A 24,000-nucleotide genomic window follows, 5' to 3' on the forward strand; every position below is an offset into this window, starting at 1 on the left:
ACCAGCAATCTTGTCGCATCATGACGGTAACACACTGATCTGATGCTCTCACACACTAGGGTGCCACACTGGCCTCATTGCATAGGGCCCTTACCTTTCCCATGCCGGAATGGGCATGTCCAATCTTCACAACTACGGGGAATGTAGGCATGGTGATCTGGAAGATGTACAAAAAAGAAAGAACAGCATTTGATTGGTTCCTGTCCCCGGTTACGGATAGATGACAAGGATATACATCCCTTAGTTTATGTCTATGACTAACTGACCCCATATAAAGCATGAAGAATTATATTAGTTCGTAAACCAAGTTCTCTTAAATATTTCTACAGCAATGCAAATACTAATCCACGTCTCCTATGCTTTCTGGGTCATTTGCTAGATTTGGTCCTCTTTCCATTTCTTCAGTATCATGTCCTGCCCCCCATGTCCACCTGACCCTCCTGTCTCCACCCTAACAAGCCACACCTGTTACTCATCTGACTTACCTCTCAATCCTAACCCTCATGTTAATCACTCCCAGCTGCCTCAAGTTAGCTCCCTCGTTAGTCCTGTATATACGTGCTTCCCAGTCCGGTGTTCCCCAGTCCAGTAACTGACATCAAACCCTCCTTTTGCCTGTTCCCTTTCTAATTTCCGCTCCTCTCATTTTGATCCTTGTGGTCCAGTTTGTTTCCAGCCTCTGTTCCTTTAGTTCAAATAAACCCCCTTTGTTTTATTATAACGCCTGCCCTTGAGTCCTTCGTCCCTAAAGTTGTGACACTCAGTCTCTTTACCTAAGAACCAGGTGTGATCATTTGCATATTTTTTCCTGAGAAATCATTAACTATTATTTGTCATTAACCAACTGATTTTTTTCCACTGAACTAACAGTGGTGAAAGCAATACTTTAAGGAAGCTACTATGTGATTGGCTGATTACATGATGACTTAATTGTGTCTCAGTCAGACAGTAATGTACAAAAATTCCACAACAAAGGCAATGTGATCCCTCTAAAGGCGTTTAAGTGAAAATACACTCTTCTAATTCCGGAAAATTCCTGCTGTGCTTTCAGCTATAACGTTTCTCGCAAATGCACTCGTGCGGACAGGAGGGAAATTCAGGTTCAATGTCCCATCCAGTTCTCATTGTGACTGCTACCTGCACCCCCCCCCCCACCCCACCCCCTCTGCAGTCCTCAATAATAATTACAAGGCCTCAGGTTCAACATCATAATTAGTGGACTGCTGTGTGGACAAGTATCCTGCATTTCCTCTGCTTTAATGATATATTTATGGTCCACTGCTTGGTTTCCGGGTGACAACCTTAATCCAATTTTCCGTGAAGATATTACTGGGTAATCTGACACCTCTTACAGTTACGCAGGGAGGGTAGCAGTGACATCGTCTAGCATCACCTAAGGACAGGCTTTCACAGTAGAACCATAAACCGGAGTGTGATTTCCACTGTGGTTATTAAGTTTTTAACAAATTACTAACAGACGAGACATCAGGCTTATTTGTTTGTTTGTTTTATGGGCTGAACTCAGTGGAAAAGTGAGAGAAATGTGTCTTTGTGGTTGGGGGGGGAGTGTTTTTTGGCAGAGGGGGCGGTCCCTCCAGTGTGGAAAAAAGGTATTTAAGGGATTCCTTCTCTCCCCCCTCTGGATTGTGACAAGGAGAGCAAGCACTGGCTTGAAGAAAGAGCGCACTCATCGGCTACAGCGACCCGTGGAAGATCCCATCTGCTCATCCACTCATCCGACCCTCCCTCCCTCCCCGCATCCCTTCCTCCCGCGGCGGCGCCGACGGGAGTTACAGTGCCGGCTCTTTTCGCAGAACTCCGCTTATCCGCGTGGGATAAAACAGCAAGAGCGAGGCAGTGGGACAGCGAGAGAGTGAGAAAGCGAGAGAGCCAGGCGCCATGGGAGTCCCCGTGCCCACGGAACTGCTCCTGCTGCTGCTGCTGACCCCGGGGTTTCAGGAGGCGGCCGAGGCATGCAGCTGCAGTCCCGCACACCCCCAGCAGCAGTTCTGCCACTCGGAGATAGGTAAGGCGGGGGGGGGGATGCTTACACAGATACCAGCAGGATAGTTTCCATGTGGTGTAACTTGACATTCACTGTGCTCAGTTAAGTGGTGCTGCAGCCTCTAAAGCCACTTCTCTGTTTTCTTGGAAGTATCCAGAGATACCAGCAGGATAGTTTCCGTGTGGCGTAATTTAACATTCATGGACTATTGGTACTGTGCAGTTAACTTAATGCTAAATGTTTAGTTAAGTAGTGCCGCAGACTCTGCAAGCACTTTTCCATTTTCCTAGAAGTTTCCAGAGATACCAGCAGGATAGTTTCCGTGTGGCGTAACTTAACATCAGTGTATTGGATTATTGGTATGGTGCGGTTAACTTAACGCTGAGTGCTCAGTTAAGTGGTGCTGCAGCCTCTAAAGCCACTTTTCTGTTTTCTTGGAAGTTTCCAGAGATACCAGCAGCATAGTTTCCGTGTGGCGTGACTTTACCCCCATGAATTATTGGTACTGTGTGGTTAAGTGCTGCTGCCTCCATACACATTTTCCTGTAGGTTTGGCACATGCTACAAAGCTGCCACGTTTTCCCGACCCGCTGAGCCCAAGAAGGGTCAAAATCATGGCTGTGACCCACGTTAACATGTGTTAGACTCACATGTGTGTCATTAGGCTGGAATCCAGGTCGCCAAGACCTTAACATTATAACGTTTCATCCTGTGCCTTTAAAAACATTCTGCTAAGCCCAATAGGACAGGTACTGGTGTGATGGGATTTTATGTTACTCCGCAAGTCAAAAATGGGCAAGAATGGGCAGGTCGTTTTGCTATCCTCTTTAGTTAGGCGATTCGTCATATGCAGAAAGATAAGAATAAATAGGATGTTTATGTATGTAGCGTATTTCAAACTAGCCCAAAATGCCTTGACATGAACTGTCTCTCTGAGTCCTGAGCTCTCCAAGGCGAGCGCCCCCCTCCCCCCGGCCCAGATTCCCTGTGCCAGAACAAACAGCCCCATTTGACTTGGCATGGCTGGAAGCAGATTGAAAAAGTTCTGTTGTCTACTGGGGACCAATGGAGAGACACACACATGTGACACAGGGGGAGACAGGCAAACAACGCCTCTGCCGTTCCCCCAGCGGCCCGGGTGCTGGAGTAGGGGTGGGGGGGCATTCAGCGGTGCTTTGTTCAGCCTGGGGTTCTTAGCTGCTCACATCAGGGTGCACAGAGGGACTGGATTGTATTAGAGAAACCGACCCATTTTGTGTTATCTGGTCCCAAGGTTACCTGCAACCATCTATTGAAAAAAGTGACCCTTATTAACATGCTTTGAATATGCAGAATCAGCTCTATTTAATGTCTGTTTTAAAACCCCTTTCCAGGGGTTGTAGCCTTTGCATTTGGAGAATGTCTTTGGTGCCTGTTGACACACATTCAAATAAAAACACAGTTTCTGTTTTCAGAACCCCATACGGGGAACAGCCTTGCTAGAAAGTATTTGAAGCATGTCTTTGTCTCCATTAGGAGTGCTAAATGCACTAATCCTATATATCTTCTAACTGTAAAAAATTAAACTGCTAACATGTTCGACAGTAAGAATATACTTATTCCTTTTTTGCTAAAATTATGAATCTAGTAATAAATGTATTTTATGAAAAGCCTGAAAAGGTCAGATTTCTGGTTAAAAAAAAATTACAGGACCTTCAGATTTCCTGATTCCTTTCCAAAATGTAAACCTCTAGAACTTCTCTAATTCTCCCATGGTACCAGTACTGCTTCTAAATACAATAAATACAGGAGGAGACAGACAGACATAGACAGAGAGACAGTCAGAGAGACAGACAGATGGTCAGAGAGACAGACAGACACCGAGAGACAGACAGTCAGAGAGACAGACAGAGAGACAGACAGATGGTCAGAGAGACAGACAGACACCGAGAGACAGACAGACAGAGAGACAGTCAGAGAGACAGACAGATGGTCAGAGAGACAGACAGACACCGAGAGACAGACAGTCAGAGAGACAGACAGAGAGACAGACAGATGGTCAGAGAGACAGACAGACACCGAGAGACAGACAGACAGAGAGACAGTCAGAGAGACAGACAGATGGTCAGAGAGACAGACAGACACCGAGAGACAGACAGTCAGAGAGACAGACAGAGAGACAGACAGACGGTCAGAGAGACAGACAGACACAGATAGAGAGATGGTCAGAGAGAGACACAGACAGACACAGAGAGACAGACAGTCAGAGAGACAGACGCAGACAGAGAGACAGACGGATGCAGACGGAGAGACAGACAGACAGACAGAGCAGCCACAGAGGCGCTCCAAGCTGCTCTAACAGTAAATGTACTACACCATCCTCAAAAGTGCCACCGAATTAGCATCTCTATAGGCAAAGGGAGCCCATTCGCATACTAAGTAATCACTTTAAAGAGTCTGACAGGAAATCTTTGTGAACCCGGGATAGTGTCTGTGAATGCGCAGCTTATACGTTTCTTTGCAGATGAACCCGGGAGACTCATCCCTAAATTTCGGCAATCAGTTGAAACACGACTGCCGATCGTACATCTTCCAGTGACTGGGGCACAAGGGCATGTTTTTATCCTGAGCCTTTCCACATATGTGATAGATGCCATTAAATGAGATAGAGAATAAAAAACCACATTCCCCATGCTACTCACACGGGATGGCAATGTATCTGAAGACAGCCCTGCACTTGTTCGCCATTGAAGCGTAGCATACTGGTTGGCTTTTGCTTCAGCAGGTGTCCAACCTTTCCTGGACCAGAGAAAATTGCTTTTCCCCACCGTACAAGCAGGTCTTTATGTCTGAATTAAGCCCTTTGCCCCGGACAAGAATTACTGCCTAACTATTGTAGTGCTTTTCCACCACGGCATGGGAATTTTGTTTTCACACCAGCTTTACAGTCACAATCACTGATACGTGATGCTGATACATGGGGTTCTGGACACGACTTTCAAGTTCCTCTTTGTGTGTCTGCAATATCAATTTATTACTGTATACTGTTAATAATAGGTTTACTTCTCTGCATATAATGTTAGTGGTGCGTTTAGCTTTGAGATGTTGGAAAAAAGTATGCCTCAGAAAAGAGCAATTTGTGGTGCAACACAAGCAGATAGTCTGTGCACTTAATAATAAATTGTATTTTAAAAGGAAAGAAACAGATAAGACTGTGTGACTCTGTGAAATCTGACCGTTGGATGTATGGAGCAATAAAATAACGTGCGACGTTTTGGAAACGTGTTTTACCAGACATAAACTAGCATTAATCTTACGTGTCATCAAGTTGCTGTTGGGCTTATGGCTACAATCTGTTCAGTCAGACAAATGTGATGGATACGTCATGCATCGTGATGGTTGGTGAAATGTCTGCTGTTAGGCAGGGGTTTGACCTCAGCCTGGTAGGTTTTGGTGAAGCAGTGAGTTATCACCAGCATGGAGAAACACCGGCTGATTGCTGGCATCTTGAAAGCTATGAGCAGTCTGTTCCCAGAACAGGGTGCAATGGCACCTATGTAATAAAGTCACGTGGCTGGGAGCCCAGTGGCTGACCGCTAGACCGTCCTGCCTCCCCCCTCCCATTTATGGGAGACCCTTACTTTTTACATCACCGGGATGGAGTCCGGAACTGCACAGCCGGAGGCACTGAGGTCTTCACGGTACTTCAGAGAAATGCATGTTATCTGCGGCCAGGAGCAATGACTAGATTGGGATTGCATGCGTCTGTAATTGCAAACACCTTCTGTTTATTAAACTGTGAGCAGAGTCAGCCCAATGGGAAAGATCAAGTCCTTGCAGTTACGGATATTTCTGTGCACTTGTTGGTATGCCACTTACGGGTACAGTTGCATGCGCGACTCCAACACGTAAATTTCCTTTTTTAACTCATTACGCCTTATGTGTTTAGCCAATGTTGAATAATTCATGTCTTTATCACTAAGAGAGTAAACTCCCATTTCCTCTGTCAAACAGTATCTTATCCTCTCCTATCCTGTCCCATCCATCCTTTTTACTAATCAATCTGGATTAGCATTTTCGTGAAAAACAAGTTTGATCGTGATGCATCTCAGACTCTCTGTGCCCTGTGCCACGCGCCAAATGGCCGTCCGCTGCGGCTCTTTAAAAATGCATGGGACGTTAAATATCATCGCAAGGAACAGAGCAGACAGTGTTTATATGACCAGCAACAGCTTATGCATATTAAACACTGAGAAGTGTCTCGCCTGCCAGGCTCTGTTTGTGTGAGAGAGCCCTCCAGAAAGGAGGACAAACCTCTGCATTTATAATTAAGTGGACCCAGTATCGCATGTTTAACTGCATCATGACTTCATTCCGCAACTAGTTTAATTGGACAATTTGATCACAATCAAGAATAGAATTGCCTCTGCATGTCAAAAGGCCCCGACGCTTAAAAAGATAAGAGTATTGTTTTTTTTCTGGTTCATCTTGCCTGTGAAGTAAAGCTTTGCTCGGTGCCTGGCTAGTGATCAAAAATATGACCAGAAAACTTTGGCCAGCCGAACCACGTGATACGGAGACTTAACAGCGGGGCGGAGTGGAAGCAGGGAGGAGACAGCACAGCGCCCAGCCTCAAAAATAGACAATGAAATAAAGGTTTAATTCTGACAGGAAACCAGTATTGCACACCCAGATTACTGGGGCAAAATGAACCAGAACATGCTTAAATCCTGGGAGCCGGGGGTAGGACTAATCACTCCAGATAATTACAGCATCCCCACCATACACCACCTGGCTAGTGCCCCCAATGGTCTTCTTTTATATTGCTTTTCAGTGATCCGGGCAAAGATCTCAGGGGAGAAGATTGTGTCTCCAGGCAACAACTCATCACCCTACATGAAGCTGATCCAGTATGAAATCAAGCTGATCAAGGTGAGCGCTACCATAGATCAGCCAGGAGCCGAGACACGGTCTTCAATGACAAGAACCACTCAGCTTGAAACCTGATCCACGTCAGGATGTCATAATCCCCTGCCTTTGCATATGGCCTCTAATCCTACACAGCTTTCTCCTTTCCCCCCCCCTCTGGTTTCTTTTTCTAGAGAAAGGGTTTGACCATAGCTTGATGCTACTGCCGGTGGGCATTAATAACAGTTATACAAATGCTTACAGGTTACACACCTCAGCGTTTCAGGCACAACTTGGGGGAAATAATATATTTACATACAACCTCTTTCACACTACCTCCAGTGATGACATAAAGATGCAAATAGGTTTTACATGGAAGTACTTGCTAGGAGATTATCAAAGATGATCATCCGCAGTGCAAGTCTGTTAAATACTCAGCCATGAACCCTTACAATCCAGTAGTATCTGACACACACCGATAAAAAATTGCTCTGTTCTGCCTTTGAAAAGGTACGGATGAGTAACATACTTACACACATATCGTAGATGTGTTTGATCATATATACTGAGGAGGAAACATCTAGTTTGCTTTATTGAAACCATGCATTTGGACTCTCGCAGATGTTTAAAGGGTTTGAGAAGGTGAAAGACATTCAGTATGTCTACACACCAGTGTTCTCCTCCCTTTGTGGGATCCAGCTGGACTCCAGCAACAAGGTCCAGTATCTGCTGTCAGGTAAGAAAATCCTGAGAAGAGCACTGCTCATCCAGTCTTAGATCTGAGGAACACATGCATTTAACAGTGAAGGTCATGGAATAAATAATTCCTCCGCATTGAATCAGACACATCTTCGGACAGATGATATCCCCTGGAATTTAGGGATAATGATCAGTGAATTATTCAGACTTACAAAAACTGAGTGGTATTACTGTCTAAACCAGGGCTTTTATTTAATCTCAGACATAAACCAAAATCCTTCACACTCTGAAGCCCTGGTATGCATACCTCCTTAAATATATGATGGCAATCCTGAGTATCTGACATCTATTCTGTTTAAAATGCAGTGACCCTGACGAATCAATAGTCTCTCTTAAGGCGTGATACGCAATGCCTGGTTCAGGCATTACGTGATGCACTGAACTGAAGCGTGCTTTTGAGACAATCCTACCAGCTCACATAGCCCGTAGCTACATAGCCCATGGCCTGTTTCCCTGGGTGTACACACATCACCGTGCACTGTGGGAAGGAGAACCCAGTGTCTCTCTCCAAAAGCTGACAATGCATTCCTCATGTCTTCAAGGGAACATGCTGAGTGACGGCAAGGTCTCCATCGGGCTGTGCGATTTCATAGAGTCCTGGGACGACCTCTCCATGTCCCAGAAGAAGAACCTCAACTACCGATACCAAATGGGCTGCGACTGCAGAGTAAGTTGACGTGTCCCGCAACTTCGGGCTGCAGAATGTCTCCCGATAGTCCTGCTACTAAAAAAGTCAGCCGGTGTGTAGCGGCTGTGTGGGATTTCCCATAACAAGCGGTTAAATGCTACCGCGTGTCCACAGATTGCCACCTGCTACACGGTACCCTGCTCCACCACCATGGAGAACGAGTGTCTGTGGACAGACTGGCTGATGGACAACAGTCTGGCTGGGGAGCAGGCGCGCCAATTCGCCTGCATCAAGCGCAGCGACGGCTCGTGCAGCTGGTACCGGGGGGGGGCACCTCCCGAGAAGGACTTCCTGGATATATCTGACCCCTGATGTGTGTCTGTGTATGTGTGTCTGTGTGTATGGGAGGGGGGGACTGGGGAAGGGAGGGGGTTGAAAGCAGGCCCTACTACAGAAGTTGGGGTTGGGAGGGGGGCACTACAGGTTCTCCCACAGTCAAGTGCAGGGTTTTTCAACCTTTGTTAAACCAGCTTATGCATATGGTCTAATATTTTATCAATTTATGTTAAGTTTTTTCACAGGCCGCCCTGCACCTGCTCTATGGGTGCCCAGGGGGTCTTGGAGTTTAGGGTTACTCCTGATCTAGTGCATTCTGTTCCTAGGGTCCCAGGTCTCACCTCAACACTGCTGGTGTGAATGTAACAGAGAGAGCCAATCAGTATGAGCAGAGGAAACCACCTGACTCAGGTCAGGGTCCCCTACTAACACAGCTAAATTCCCATTCAGCTGTTGGCCTAAAACCCCCATTTAGGTACCTTCACCCCTAAGGATCTCCAAGTCCTGAATTCCTAGATAATAAATGTTCCTTCTTAAGTAACAGAAAAAAACGGCACCTTTCTTAATGACTATTATAGCTATAAATGGACATCACACCTCATTTCTTAAGAGGAATTATTTAGTGAGAGGAACAATAAGAACATCCCACACAAGATATAAAGGAAAATAATACATTTTCATGTTAGTCATTGAAATTAAGTAAATCCTTAAAAAATGCCAAATTGCTGACTCTCCTAATGCTTCTATTTTTATTGGCTTTACAACTTTTTGTCTATCTTAGCATGATCCCAAGAGAGATATTTCTCAGGGAAAGAACATTTCCTTTATTAATTGGGAAACTATTTTAGAAAAGTGTTTAAAAGTACTTAAAAAGAAGTTTTTAGCCATCATGATAAAGAACAAAGTTTCAGATGCCCCAGACCAAACTTTCTATAACAGATTATATTTTGGGATTCCCCTTATTACAATTGTGTACATCTGAATGTAAATATTTGAGATAATATTAACAGCTTAAATATTCACTGCAAAAAATAGTAAATACATCCATTTTTATGATTTACAATACATTCAGTATATAATTGTCATTGGTGTATTTTGTGTCTTATCGTTACATTTTATAAACTTTTTTTTGTGCCAAAAACCTAATACGTTGCTATAACAACAGCATAAGTAGTAAGAATGTGATTGTTTGTAGCGGTTTTATATACAAAGGGATGTTTGTATGGATATTTATGTCTCTTTTGCTGTCAATATATAGTTGGAATTTTCTATTTTATTGTACCAAAAATGTTGTTTATAAAAATCTTTCGGTAGTGTTCAAGTTCATCTGATTTCCTGTTTTCTGGTTGGTTCCCTCCCAGCATTACAAATCCCAGAAATATTTCTCAATAAAACATGATTCCTGTCCATGGAAAATAAAAATATGTTATTCACAGTAACCAGTTCCCAACCTATTATTGGCTTGGTAGGTTTACCATCAGCAAACTGTCAAGATATTCCTTTGTGGGGTTCAGCCCTAGTGTAATTAGCAACATGCTTTCCAGCGTGCAAACTCGACCCTACAGCTTTATGAAGCACAGATACTGACTTTTCTTCATAGATAAGTCTAAGTGGTTCCTGATTTTGCAGTAAATAAAGTTCACAGTATTCTAGGTTTAAAATGACCTCTACGCATTAGTTTTTGGCCGAGCAGAGATACAAATGGCTTAACAACAGGCTACATTTTTGCAGGCTCCAGAAAATACTAACATATAATATCTGTACTTTTTCTCTCATAAAAGCTGCAATGGAGGAATATGAAATTACTTGAGCGAATTGACAAAGCATCCCTCATAAGTGGTCTGTGAGATAAATTAGGAAAAAGATACTTTTTAGTTTCATAGTTACAAATGTAGCTAATGCTTTTAGGAAAAATTAAGTGCCATCCACGCATATACAGATCTGAATATTTTACGCTTAAGCATATGACTACAAAGTACAATAGTAAAAACCCTTTTGGGACTTCAATGGGCAACCATCAATCTATTGGTCTTACTTCTATTGGTCCTTATGTTTTAACTGCCCATCAGCTAATTTAGCTAGTAGCAAAACTGTTATTGAAACATAGCTAACGTACGGCGGCCTTGAACAGGTTTTTAAAAATAACTTGACACACAGGTAACCGCAGCTTGCCACGTTTTTGCAAACATCATGGGCCGGTTTCCCGAACTAGGATTAAGACTAGTCTTGGACTAAATTGCCGTTTCAATGGAGATTCACCATTGTAACTCAAAGCTAGTCTAGGCTTAGGCTTAATCCTTGACTGGGAAACTGGCCACATGTTACCTAAACATGGAGTCTACAGATCAACGCTCTGGATGACTACAGCACTGTGGTTTGAAATACAGTGGTCATTTTTCCTGGCCTCCTTCCTAAAAGAATTTACACACAATGTCAGAGGAGAGCAAACAGACTCCCTGGAATGTTCTGTTATCCAAGTCTTTGACTACAGCACATAATTGATGCTGTTGATGTAAAACGCATTACCACCATCTTCTCTGCAGAGATCATACCTCAAGCTCCGAAGACCAAAACAAGTTCAAACAGCGGTACTGAGGCACCTTTGTAATCATTTTTATGATCATTACTATTATTTTAGGTCATGAACTGAAACCAGAGAATCGTATTACTGACAGTAATAATTTCAGTCTTCTCTCAAATAAATGGCAAAGCTTTACTACTCCACATAATCTTGGTGCTGTACTAAGTCTCCCAAAATAAAGAAAGTGGCAAGATGTTTATTTAATTAATACAGTGGCGTATAAAAAGTTGCACCATTTCAGCTCTGTTGTTTAAAATGCCATTTATTGCACAGGTAATTGACATTGAGCCTGTAAATGCTGTAAATGCTGTCCCATAAAAATAGAGCCATTGAACCATACTGACAAAAGGACACATAAATGACATGACAAATTAATCTGACTAATTTATAGAAGCAAGTGCAATTTTTCATGACTGGTACATGCGCTAATATTTGCCAGATAAAATGGGTAAATTGAAAGACCAGTTACCTTTCTGGATTATACTGAACTAACTCCCCATGACTGCATACAAAAGCGAGATGCCACTGGGTCACGAATATGGTGATTGAAAATATTAACAGATACTGTTAATTAACAGCATCAATCATTCTGAAAGCAATCACATCACCGAGTACTCTGACTCCTGCTTTATAGTAAGTATTGCTCATCACACCTTTATCCTTCTAAGTGTATTTCTGCATAACCCATGTCCTTATTGTGTTCTGCAAGGTGAGACTTCAGATAAATATATGAATAATGATAGATGCCATGACATTTCACACCCTGTAACAGTGGAAATCTGGAGCTGCTGGTCCCCAGTCCTGTGACAGGCTCCACCCCCTCCTTCCCATGACAGACAGACAGACAGACAGACAGACAGACAACACATACAGCCTTACCATGTCTTTGTAGTTTGGGTAAAAGGTCTGCTCAATCAGAGGAAATCTGTCTGGGCCCAGCCTCTTGTAAGTGCTTACCAACTGGGCAAACTGGAAAAACAACACACCGCTGGTTAACGTCAGCCTGTATATCTGCTTCCTGCTAGGGTGACAGTTTGCAGTGTTGGGCTGTAGCCATGTTGCATTAGGGCAAATAATACACTGATGCTGACTAGGGGTGTAACAATACATCGATTTGTATCGACATATCGATTCAACGGCAAACGATCTGATGCATCGATGTGACCGCATAAATATTGATACATGCATTTTTTTTTTTCTCGCCTGTTCCAGTATTGTTTTCATGATCCTCTCTGACGTATACACAGTCTACACCAGAGGTGCCCAATACGTCGATCGCGATCTACTGGTCGATTGCAAAGGTAGTGTGGGTAGATCGTATGGCATAAAAAATAGAGGATGGATGACGCGTTCACCCTCACCAGCTGCTGCAAACTACCGAGTCGCCTAGGCAGCCTCCAATTTATTTCTACTAAACTTAAGAAAGGGTATAAAAATGAATGGGGGAGCTGGACCAAGTAAGAAGCCAAAAACCTGCCACTTCCATACGGAATGAGAGGAGGACTGTTTTTTTCCCACCATGTCATATTTGAAGTGCATTTGCCTCATCTGTCAGTCTACCCTTGCTATTCCGAAGAAGGGAAATGTGGAGCATTTCATTGAAATGTAAAGGATTGTGTGAAATTTCATCATTTCCGACTACAATCCCCAGTATCAAACTGAATCGAATCATATCGTATCATATCGTGGGAATTTCTGAGGTATCAAAAAAAATTGAACCGTTGGCTTAATGAATCGATATTGTATCATATCGCGAGGAAAGGTGTGATTTACACCCCTAATGCAGACTCTACGACTATTTTATTTCATACCAGATTTGCCAGATTGCCAAAATATAATGATGTAAGAAAAACAACTGTAACTTCAATTGGTTGTCCTTTGCTGTAATGCAGAACAAACAGCAACATACCAGCTATTGTTGGCAAACAGCAAGGGCCAGTAAAAAAGGTAATTAGCGCTATATCTTCAAGCTAATGGATAATTGCCAAGAGAAAAACTATAGAAAAACACTCAAATGTCGCTAAAAAACTTTGCATTTGTCTGAAAAGATTTTTGTGGTGAGTTTAAGAGTAAGTGATTTGGAAACTGCAATACAAATAGAATTCGTAAATGAGTAGATACATAGGACATGATAATTAGTTCTTCTACAGCTACTAACTTGTAGAAAGCCGGGTCCACGTTGAAATAGGAAATATGGATCTTAATCTCCTGGGATTATAAATGCATGTATTTTTCACTTGGCATCCATTAATAGAAACTTTGTTGAATTACAGATAATCATCTTATAATCTGCTCAATGCTGTAACGGAAGAACCCAACTACAGCTACCAATCAGAGGTGATATTCAGTTAGCTGATTCTGTCGTGGTCTGTGCAAGATGGAAAAAAAAAATCACATTTTCAGGGTTATTGTTTGCCATCTGTAGCAAACATACTGGGAAGACACACCACGTTCATTCAGGATTAGCTGCGGTAGCAATTCTGCTAGCGTAGCATAACAGAGGACTTACGGCCCAAGGCTTGTCACAGAGGTTGTAGATGGAGTCCAGGGAGTTGATGCTAGGTATACCACCGTACTGCAGGCCGATGATCAGGTTGCGGAAGTCCTCATTTTCCGCCATACTGAAGGCGTGTTGTCGGATGAGGACGAAATCTGGCTTAAAGGACCTGCGAGGGATAGAGTCTCCATCTCACCCCGTGATAGATGCCTTTGAGGTGCTGTCTTACCCAGGAAACAAATATTAGGTCTACCGTTTCCCCATGGGATCAAAGGGTTATTGTGTTTGATCTAATAAAAGATTTCATTTTGCCAAAGGATAGACAAAAAAAGAATACAGGATGATACAACTGAAGCTAGATATTTTTCCAGTAGAAACTCCAAAGATGAAAGAAGACAATCAAGACTTTGCTAGCATTACAGCAGCCAGCATGCTGACCAATCTCAATGTCCATCTATCGAATACAAGATGTATTTTTTTTGTTACAATATGTATACATGTTCAAAAAGTATGTACAACTGAATATCTATGAATGAATGGATGGTCTATCTAATACATCAGATTTCATCTGAGAAATATTGTACTGATTTCAAATATTAAATTATTGCATATATCCAATAAGCTCAAATAATAATAAAAAAAAAACCCCATTAACATCTGCTAAACACACTGTCAGCCTCTAGGACAGGGGTGGGCAATCTTATCCTCAAAGGGCCGGTGTATATGCAGGTTTTTGGGATAACCTGTAGGTCAGCTGTTCAAACCCAGGTGTGAGGACTCTTCAGCCAATCAGTCCTCTAATTAGTAATCTAATTAGGGAGCTGCAGTGATAAGATTGCCCTCCCCTGCTCTAGGATTAACCATAACCATAAGATAATTTTAAAGATTTTTTTGCATCAGAATGCTAGGGTACAAAGTCTTACCAAAATATGAATTCTGATATAATGGAAATCTATCCCAGTTACTGTTTAGGAAATAATTACATGCCAGTGGATCTGTATTGGCATAATTACTATGAGAGAAATGTTTATCAGGTAAACATATATAATCTTTCACATCATTGTCTGTATAATGTGGCTGGATCTTCGATAAACGGTAGTTCCCAAGATGTGTGACTATCTGAATTCCCTCACTTTCAGATGTTCCTTGTTGATCCAATCTCCTCTGTGTTTATTATTTCGCATTTGGGTGGTGGTGGGAGGCTCTTCTAGACCACCAACATCGCTCGGCCTTTGTGCTTGAGCCTTGAGCTCGCTGTATTGACTTACTTTACTTTTCACGCAAACGTGCAGCATCGGAAGGTGGTGTGACTGTGAGACTGTCACAGAACGGGCTGCATTAATGCCACACGCGTGCCAATAGCTGGCTGCACAGTGCGCATTTGGCTCGAGGCGCAAGTAGACACAACTGACAGATACCCATATCATTACAGCCTGCAAATAGCTATTACATGCAGTCAGTCTCTGATGAATAATTCCTTTTCCTTCCCGAAGGCATCATAAAGGGACGCTTAGATTTACAAGGAAATCCTGCAACTTTTAAAATGTAAGCAGGATTTTTTTGTAAGCCAGCATTAACAAAAATGCTGTATACATATATACATATTTTTTAAATTCTGCAATAAAATGGTGTCTTTTTAGAAAAGGGCCGTGGCTGATGACAAAGAAAGATTAGATATAAGCAAGTGAATTTAGATTCCGTAAATAAGGGCGGGAGTTGCGCTGGAGGGATGCTTAATTATGGAGTCAGATTTCGCCCCGGAAACTGTAAATGTTCTTGCATGTTAAGTTCACAATTCCTTACCTGACCACCTTCGTTCCGTTGCGAAACACTTGCATGTCGATGTTGCAGGTGCCATTGGCGTGTGCCACAAGGTTAATCTCCGAGAACTCAGCCTAGAGAGAGTAGCACGGAGGGAGAGGTCAGCCTTAAACATTGCTCTATATTTAGCAAGCTGGTGTTTACAGAAGAACCTAGAATGCTGATGGACGCCTCTTCGGTCCTCTGTGTCATAAATCCCACGTTATATCACGGGGACCTGGCCACTTCTTGTTAATTATAATTGCTGTCTGCGGATATTGTTTTGGCTGGGTGACCCTTGAAATTCCAATTATCTGCCCACGCCGTCGTTGTCATGTACAATTGCAACGCAAGTTCATTTCCTCTTGGGTAAAATTACACATCGAATAAGGTGACCAATTAGACATTTTAATTAATGTCGTAAAATGTGCTTGCCTGTAAAGCAGTGACTCATTTTTCATTAACATGTTTTTTTAAGTGAAGGGGCAGCAACGCCAGGAAAAGTTTAGCTATTTCAAATGAACACTTGCTACGAAATATACTGCGGTGCATACCATCGTCAGACCGACCGTGATTAAAGCCTGTTTTGTTATTGGACCAATTTGTGGTAGGTACTCCTTAGCTAAGTCTCATTTTTTTGTTAAATTAGTTTTCAAGAATACAGAAGTAATCCCATGTGACATCGTTTTGTTGGTCCTGGACGTATCTCTTCAGTAGATGCAGTATTTGATTGCTGTGAAATAGCTGTTGATGCAGAAATACATTGGCTTTCTCTCGGATGCTGAATGAGAAACTCGTAAAATTGCACCTGCAGCCCCTCCACAGGTCTCTGTTAAAAACACATGAAACATAGGATATTCTTGGAATAAAGACTACTATGTCTTAAAAGAAGACGGTCATCTCTGCCTGTGGTTGTAGAGATGGATTTTAGGGTTTCACCGTATTTCTCGTTACTCTACATGAAGTGGCATTTTGGCAACAGCGGAAGTCGATTTAATAATGTAGAGACACCTGATATCGCCTGTGAATAAGCGATATATCACACGTAATGAGATTTTCGGTTTGTGCGGTTCCACATTGGTGACGGTGTTTCTGCGCATTTCAACGATATGCTATTACTATGCTATTATTTTTATTAATTAACCACAAATTAAGTCTTACTTACATACTGATCACATGTTCGTTCAACATTAATGAATTGACATATTTTATGTCAAGCAATTACTATATTTGTTAATTCTGCAAACTTTTGTGAAAGCCTGAAGGATAATTACGTCATGGTAGAGCTCCATGAGTCATCAGCTGTTATATTTGGAAATGCAACCTAAAATAACTCTTACAATGAGGTGCCATTTCTCAACAACCAAGGCCCTGATTCAGAGAGATCCTCATTAATGGATGCATTTCGAACAGCCGCATTGAAATGACTTTGTTCTTTTAATGCATCCGGTTCTAGTTGCCAAATCAATGCTTACATCGATATATCGAACAATTGTATTTTAAAATCTGGATGTTAGTGTGTATCTTTCACAAAGTAATACAGTACTTCTGATCAAACTATTTTTATTAAAAATACCCTACATATGAAACACGCCGTATGTACTAGGCAATATAAATTAATGTCTATGCTCATTAAGATCACATGCCGTGTATTGTGAGCAGTTTCAGAAAAGGCCACACCAGATGTCACGTCTTCCTAGCCCGCAGAAGCCTTAATATTGGCACTCTGTTTTAGCTGAACGCCTCCTCCTCACGATTTTTTGTTGGCTGAGGGCCACACACACACACTGATGTAAACACGCACCCACACACATATATATATATATATGTATATATATATATATATATATATACATACATACATACATATACATATACATATACATATATATATACATATATATCTATATATATTTCCTATATATATATATATATACCTATGCATCAACCTACAGAGTAATATCCAGTATGTCATCCACAGGAGGGTGATTGTTCCCACTAACCCCAGCTACGGCTTAGTAAGCTTCCCCCTAATTTGAGGAGTTACTGCCATATCAGCCCACACCAGAATGTGTCCCTAAAACCCAATAACTCCACTTCCAAAGTTAGTGTGACAGTTGTTGAAACAGTCACTCCCAGTTCGGCACATGCAGTGGCCTATTTCCCTAAGTCTGCCCGGGCTTCCCACTGAACAGTCTCTCATTCGGCAGGATAATTGTAGCCCGGTGGGAACCCATTGTGATAATATGTAATTATATTAGCGGGACTTAACTCAATTGCAGTTTGACTTACAGAGACTAGATGGAACGACAGATGCAGGAGGTACTGGAGTCAACACCATGTTTATTTAAGCTGTTTCCAGTGTTGTGTATGGCTGTCGTCTATGACTGATATCCATGCTTTCTCTTCCCCCTTGACCAACTACACGCCACTGTCCACCGCGCTTATTCCCTGCTTCACCAGATAATTTCACTTGCCTGCAAGAACCTGCAACCCTTTAAAAGATTACGACTCTGACAGGTTGCAGCGGAAAAACACAGCGGTCTGGTGTGTTGGGCAAATGAAACAATTAAGTAGCCAGGAAACTGGGAGTGCCGGGAACTGCCTGGTGAGGATCAAAGGCTACTGACTGTAAAAGTGAGAGTGTCTGGGCCTGCAGACTGTAAACATGGAGGTAAACACCAAGCTGGGCTGGCTTTTTCACTTCACTTGCTAACAGTAACAGCATTTTGGCACCTGATTCTGTGCATGCTTTAAAAATGAGACAATGGTAGTTTCCAGAAATTATAATAAATATATTAATATGCACTTCTAAATTAATTATATCTACTTAATAATTAACTGATATAATAATTAAAGAATTTTTCCAATTTAATTTGCTTTTATAATGTTTTGTGTGTCTCATATTCAGTGATTTATAAATGCAGAAGAGGTTGCCGTCCTTTTAAAATTTTAATTCCACAAAATACCACCAAAAGTAACTTTTAAAAGGTTATTTTTCATGCGTAAGTGGTGTTCACTGTCATCCATCCATCCCACCAACCATCTATCCATCTTCCATCCTAGTAAGATTAAAGAGGGGCTCATTCACTGAAAATGTATTTTTTGTATTTACATTGCTTTACACGGTTGACATATCCACCTTTTAATCTATGCATTTTTCTTATTCAGTTTACATAACCAAGGAGGTTCGTCATGACCCAGAACCTACCCCATGGAATACATATCTGGGGAGGTGGATCAGCAAGCTCCTCCGTTACAAGACCTCCTATAATAATTATACCAAAAGTACTGCTAATAAGGTCAGTCAATAATTTATCTCACACCTTTCATCCCAGACTAGCAGCCTTTCCAGTACTAATGACCATACTGTTTGAATACGATCGAAAACAAGTCAAGGTGAAGGAAAGCTTTACCTGTTCTATTTTGATGTCAAAATCTCCATGGACCTTCTTCCCTCTCAAGAGTCTGGCCCTGGACAAAAAAAAAAAACAATATATTACATTGCAAGATTAAACTCAAATGCTTATGAACGCACCTGGGAATTAAGCAGAACAGAACTGGTGATGCTTCCCAGAGTGGGCTGGGTGCCATTTGATGAATGCAACATCTGCACATTTGTGTGTAAATGTGTTCTTGCATACTGAAATAAAAGCCCTTAAATAAACAGCTTTCTAGAAATTCTGGAACCAGCGACCTGCTCTTCAGCCCAAGGAAATTTAACAACGTGTTTAAGAACTACACACTTCTGGATGACTCAGCCCCCTCTGGCACATTGAACCCCATCTGCTCTAAACAAAATGATGTATGCAAATAAATACCATTTAGAAAGTGATGTCAGTTGGCAACTACAGAAGACAGGACATTCTGGAGCACTGCCGTTTATGTGGTTGCCAGGAGACGACGTTGAATTGACAGAACCTAATAATAACAGTTGGCAACTGTCAACAGTGGTGGAGTGATGAATGTAAAATCCAGTAGAATATACTTTGTGGAACCCAAGTCACAGGGTAGTTACATCGTCGATTTTTCCAATACATCATTCTCGTCCCTGCACAGTTTTGAAATTGGTGAAACGTTTGACGCTAATTAGAACAAATTCTTAGCTTACCAGATTTCATTGGCAAGGTGTTTGAAAAGTACACATCTTAATATGGATGTGGCCTTTAAATTAATACAGCACAGTGGCAGTTGATGTCATTTATAACCACATCTCCTGGTGATGGTGGGGGTTAGGGGTGGGGGGTTTCTGGAGCCAGTCCCAGGAAGCTTAGCACACCAGTCCATTACAAGACAACCACTCTGCGGGCAGCTTGAACATGCCAATTAACCTAACTGTATGTCTTTAGACATGCAAACAGCACACACAGAAACCTGAACCCCCCAACGCTAAAGCCGGGGGGAAAAGGGCCACCCTACATACAGAAATATTATATTTAATTATAGCCATTACAGTGCAACACAATGAAATGTTACAAGAGAAAAACAGAAAGATTCATATAGTGATACACTTTGAATAATACATAAAATTCCATTTCCTGTTTTGTTTGTTTATTTTAAAAACATTCCAGTCCGTATTTGGGTTTTAGCTGGTAGTTTTTTTGCCTTTTATACTGAGAAAATGTGCTGACAGGACTTTGGAACAGAGTAGCTCCACGGCTCTCATGCTCCAGGGACTGTAGCTGAAGGGGTGGCCTCCGGCAGATGTGGGAAAAACCACCACAGAGAAGAGAGAGAGAGAGCGAGAGAGGGGGGGGGGGACCACGATCTGCCATTTCCCTCACGGAGTAGGGCCTCCGACGCTCCTGCCTGCTCTTATGAATACCGAAACAGCAGCTGCACGTCACGGAGGGACCAGCACGGAGTCAAGGCGATACGCGCCCTCTGAAGGTGGACCGCGCAGACCCAAAGCCCGGTACGAAAAGTCTAAGATGTGTTGACGGGGCGCTGGGACTCGGCACCAGAAATGTGTGGGAAGGAGAGGCTGCAGGACTGTCAGCTGCAGAACCAAAGTGCAGATCCTGCTCATTACTTGTGTTCAAGTGCCGGGCACAGACGCACAGTATAATCAGCATCGATAACTTGCTCACGGTGTTCTGCTGCCATCTAGTGGACACAGTTGCGCTGAAAAGTATTGTATTGTACACTACAGTACACGATTATGACATTATATTTCATATTATAATTACACATCCAAAGGTATTCCTGCTTTGTACCATACTGCTGGGGGTACACTTCAGATTCCCCCCTCGACTCTATACAGGATAATCAGATGGAAGATCGATGGTTGAAAATGCTTATTCTTATATGAATTCTTATTCGTTGAAACATTTCTGTCGTGAAAATAATACTTGCACCACTCACTTACTGAAGCTTCTAGAAGCTGTGTATCTGACCCTGAGATCTACAACCCTTTTACAAGCATCTGTTATTGTGTTAAAAAGTATCACATGCTCGATAATTTGTTGCTGTTAAATAGAGGGTTACCGGAATGCATGTTCTTAAAATAATCTTCTGCTGTGTTCCAAATTGTTTTTGTTTGGTTGAAAGGTTATATAAATACCGTGGTGACCCAGTGCTAGATAAGCTGTTACAGAAGATCGATGGAATTATGTGCTACATAATTTAAGGGGCAGTATGGCAGCTCAGTGGGTAAAATTGATGCCTCATACTTCCAGGGTGGGGGGTTTGCATGTTCTCCTTGTGTTATGTAGGTTTCCTCCAGGTACTCCAGTTTGTCCCTGCAGTCCAAAGACAGGCAGTAAAGCTAAATGGTGTCTCAAAATCACCCATAGTGTGTATGTATGTGTGCCCTGCGATGGACTGGAATCCCGTCCTGGGTATCCTCCAGCCTTGTGCCCTAAGCAAGTGTTTCCCATACCAGTCCTCAGGGCACACTGCACGGATACACATTTTCGTTTTATCCCAGTTCCCAGCACACCTGTACGGTATTTAGAGCTCCTGATTGCTTGGGTCATGTATTCTGGGAACTATGATAAAACAAAAATACGTCTTTCCAGTGTGCCCCGAGGACTGGTTTGGGAAACACTGCCCTAAGCTGCCTATGATAGACTCTAAGCTCCGCACGACCCTGGCCAGGAAAAGCGGTTTAGGAATGGAGGACCGCTAATAAGCCGCTCAGGTTACATTACACGCAATGATGTTGTTAACATCTGGACAGCGCTGCACGCAGAGAGGAGTGCTGTCACGCAGCAAACGGAGCGGACTCATTACGCTTCTGGCCAGCCGTGGAGGTGGGTGACGCAGTCGTGATGTAGCTCAGCAGCTCAGCCAGAAGGCAGCCTCGCCGCATGCCGCCGCTGCTTTAACGAGCACACCCTGTTGCCCCGGAGTTCTCGCCCTCGTTAGCACGTTTTCCACAAACGAGCACTACTGGGACCCCTGTCTAGATTCACGTTCCCTCATCCTGAGATAAGGAGCTTCCCATCCCTCCAGGTTAAACCACAATGAAAGGTCATGAGGCCTGTAGACTGCCAAATGCACAGCGAGACGCCCACCCATTGAGGCCCCATGGCATAAGCGCATGAGCAGCAAAGCATTCTGTGTGAGCTTCAGACAATAGTGGTATCCAAGCTTCTCATTTCAAGCTCGATGAATGTGCAAAATCACGTACTACCTGTAAACTTAATAAATATGTTTATTGTTACAGAATTTACTTGCAAAGGGAAGCTATCTGCAGGCCTACCGATTATGTGCATTCAATTTGAAGTCGTGCCAGTCTTTCGGTAAGACTATCAATTATCGCACATAAAAGGGAACAATTAGACAATAAAAGCCCCCAACCGTAGTGTAATATAGCGTAAAATGCTTTTTAAAAAGAGGATTATATGAGGCACGAGACTTGAAAACAACTTCTACTGCTACATTATAGTAAAAAGAATTGACTTGATTGTATAACTCTGCTAACTGACCATCAATGTTGAATAAAATGTGGTACAGGTACCCCCACTTTACGAAAGCAGGGGGCTTATATGAAACCTTTCGTTAGGCAAAATGGAATAAGGCGAAGAAGAAATTGCCATTCATTTATATGGGGAACATTATGAAACGTTCCCAGACCTAAAAAGTAACCTAATGAATCATACCAAATAACACATAACGCCTAATTTCACACTAACACATAGTAAAACATTATGTTATGATAAATACAAAGCCTATACAGTAGAAATATTGTATCGATGTAGTTTCAATTACCAGAATCAATAAAATAATGCGTCGCTTAACGAAAGGGATACATTCTGAGAAATGCATCGTTAGCCGTTGTAAGAACATCATAGAGTGTACCTACACAAACCTAGATCGTACGGACTACTACACATCTAGACTATACGGTAATAGCCTAAATAGCGTTTAAAAAGCACAGTACAGTAGATACATACTCCAGTAACATGGTTGTTTATCAAGTAATATGTATTGCATGTAGGCCTATATACGACTGGCAGCGCAGTAGGTTTCTTTACACCAGCATCACCACAAATATCCGAGTAACGCGTTGCGATATGACGTTACGACGGCTACAACGTCACATGACGATAGGATTTTTTTCATTCCCTTATAATCCGATTGGGCCACTGTCTATGCGATCTGTTGTTGACCGAAACGTCATGATGCGGCACGTGACTGCCTGTCTATAATTGGCTCGCTGATAAACAAACGCTAAACCATATTTTCGCTTTTTTTCGTAAAAGCGAAAATCCTCTTCGGATTTCTCTCGGTTCGCGGAAGTAGGTGCTAACGTATGTGGCATAAAGCGAACGTTTGTAAAGCGGGGGATACCTGTAATAATACGTCGAACGATATGATTTATCATTTATTTATTGCCTCAAATTAAATGAACTTTTTAATTTTTAACAGCTTAATTTTCTAAACCCCCGTTTTATACCGAAATGAGAGCTGGTGCTGCAAGCTTAGAAATTAATAAGGGGCAACATAGGTTAAGGTGATAAATAATTCATCCAACTTCCAACTGCTTATCCAGTACAGGACTGTGGTGATGCTGGACCCTATCCCAGGAAGCACAGGGCACACTGCACGAAATGCCATTTCCCCACAAGGGCATATGCTAGCTCTGCATATATTTATTATAATTATTACTGTAATTATTATTATTACGTAGCATTTTTTGATTTATGTTATATAAGTTCTTTTTATGGCAAGGCGGTCACGACAGTAAAGTTATCCTGAGTAATAGTAATAGTTATCCTGAATAATTACTAATACGTGTTTACATTTTTAAAGATTAAAAACTAGTGTTATGGAGGTCATTGACAGAAAATGTGCTGCACGCATTACACAGAAAATGCTAAAAACATGTAATTTAAAAGTCAGTTTTTAGTGGGACTAACACGTTTTCTTAGTGTGCATGTAAACGAACTGACTGACATTTAACTCGGACCGAGTCTCTCGAGTACCTAACGGGCGGGAACGAAAGGTTACAGCGCCGTTTGAACATTGTATAACCCACTCCAGAAGCACGTCCATTAAGC

General features: G+C 42.3%; 2 protein-coding genes across 2 annotated transcripts in view; one reads left to right on the forward strand and one right to left on the reverse strand.

Annotated features, from left to right (window-relative positions):
* syn2b (synapsin IIb) overlaps nt 1-24,000 on the reverse strand; it is a 65,907-nt gene that overhangs the window by 15,456 nt on the left and 26,451 nt on the right. Inside the window, exons 2-6 of the mRNA XM_023799664.2 lie at nt 18,910-18,967; nt 15,497-15,588; nt 13,706-13,862; nt 12,076-12,165; nt 95-157 (exon numbers count right to left, since the gene is read on the reverse strand). Coding sequence (XP_023655432.1) covers nt 95-157; nt 12,076-12,165; nt 13,706-13,862; nt 15,497-15,588; nt 18,910-18,967 — 460 coding nt within the window. The remainder of the gene's footprint in view (nt 1-94; nt 158-12,075; nt 12,166-13,705; nt 13,863-15,496; nt 15,589-18,909; nt 18,968-24,000) is intronic.
* LOC111837523 (metalloproteinase inhibitor 4) lies at nt 1,631-10,054 on the forward strand. The gene is made up of 5 exons (XM_023799665.2): nt 1,631-2,026; nt 6,819-6,916; nt 7,514-7,628; nt 8,194-8,318; nt 8,454-10,054. The coding sequence occupies exons 1-5, from the start codon at nt 1,900-1,902 to the stop codon at nt 8,649-8,651; spliced, it is 663 nt and encodes a 220-aa protein (XP_023655433.1). The 5' UTR covers nt 1,631-1,899; the 3' UTR covers nt 8,652-10,054.

The sequence above is a fragment of the Paramormyrops kingsleyae genome, chromosome 8 (assembly GCF_048594095.1).
Source record: "Paramormyrops kingsleyae isolate MSU_618 chromosome 8, PKINGS_0.4, whole genome shotgun sequence".
In the NCBI taxonomy this organism is placed as follows: Eukaryota; Metazoa; Chordata; class Actinopteri; order Osteoglossiformes; family Mormyridae; genus Paramormyrops; species Paramormyrops kingsleyae.

Coding starts and splice junctions, on each gene's coding strand:
- LOC111837523 (XM_023799665.2), top strand. CDS start 1,900: ATGGGAGTCCCCGTGCCCACGGAACTGCTCCTGCTGCTGCTGCTGACC. Junction 6,917..7,513: donor ATGAAATCAAGCTGATCAAG/GTGAGCGCTACC, acceptor GGACTCTCGCAG/ATGTTTAAAGGGTTTGAGAA. Junction 7,629..8,193: donor GGTCCAGTATCTGCTGTCAG/GTAAGAAAATCC, acceptor CATGTCTTCAAG/GGAACATGCTGAGTGACGGC.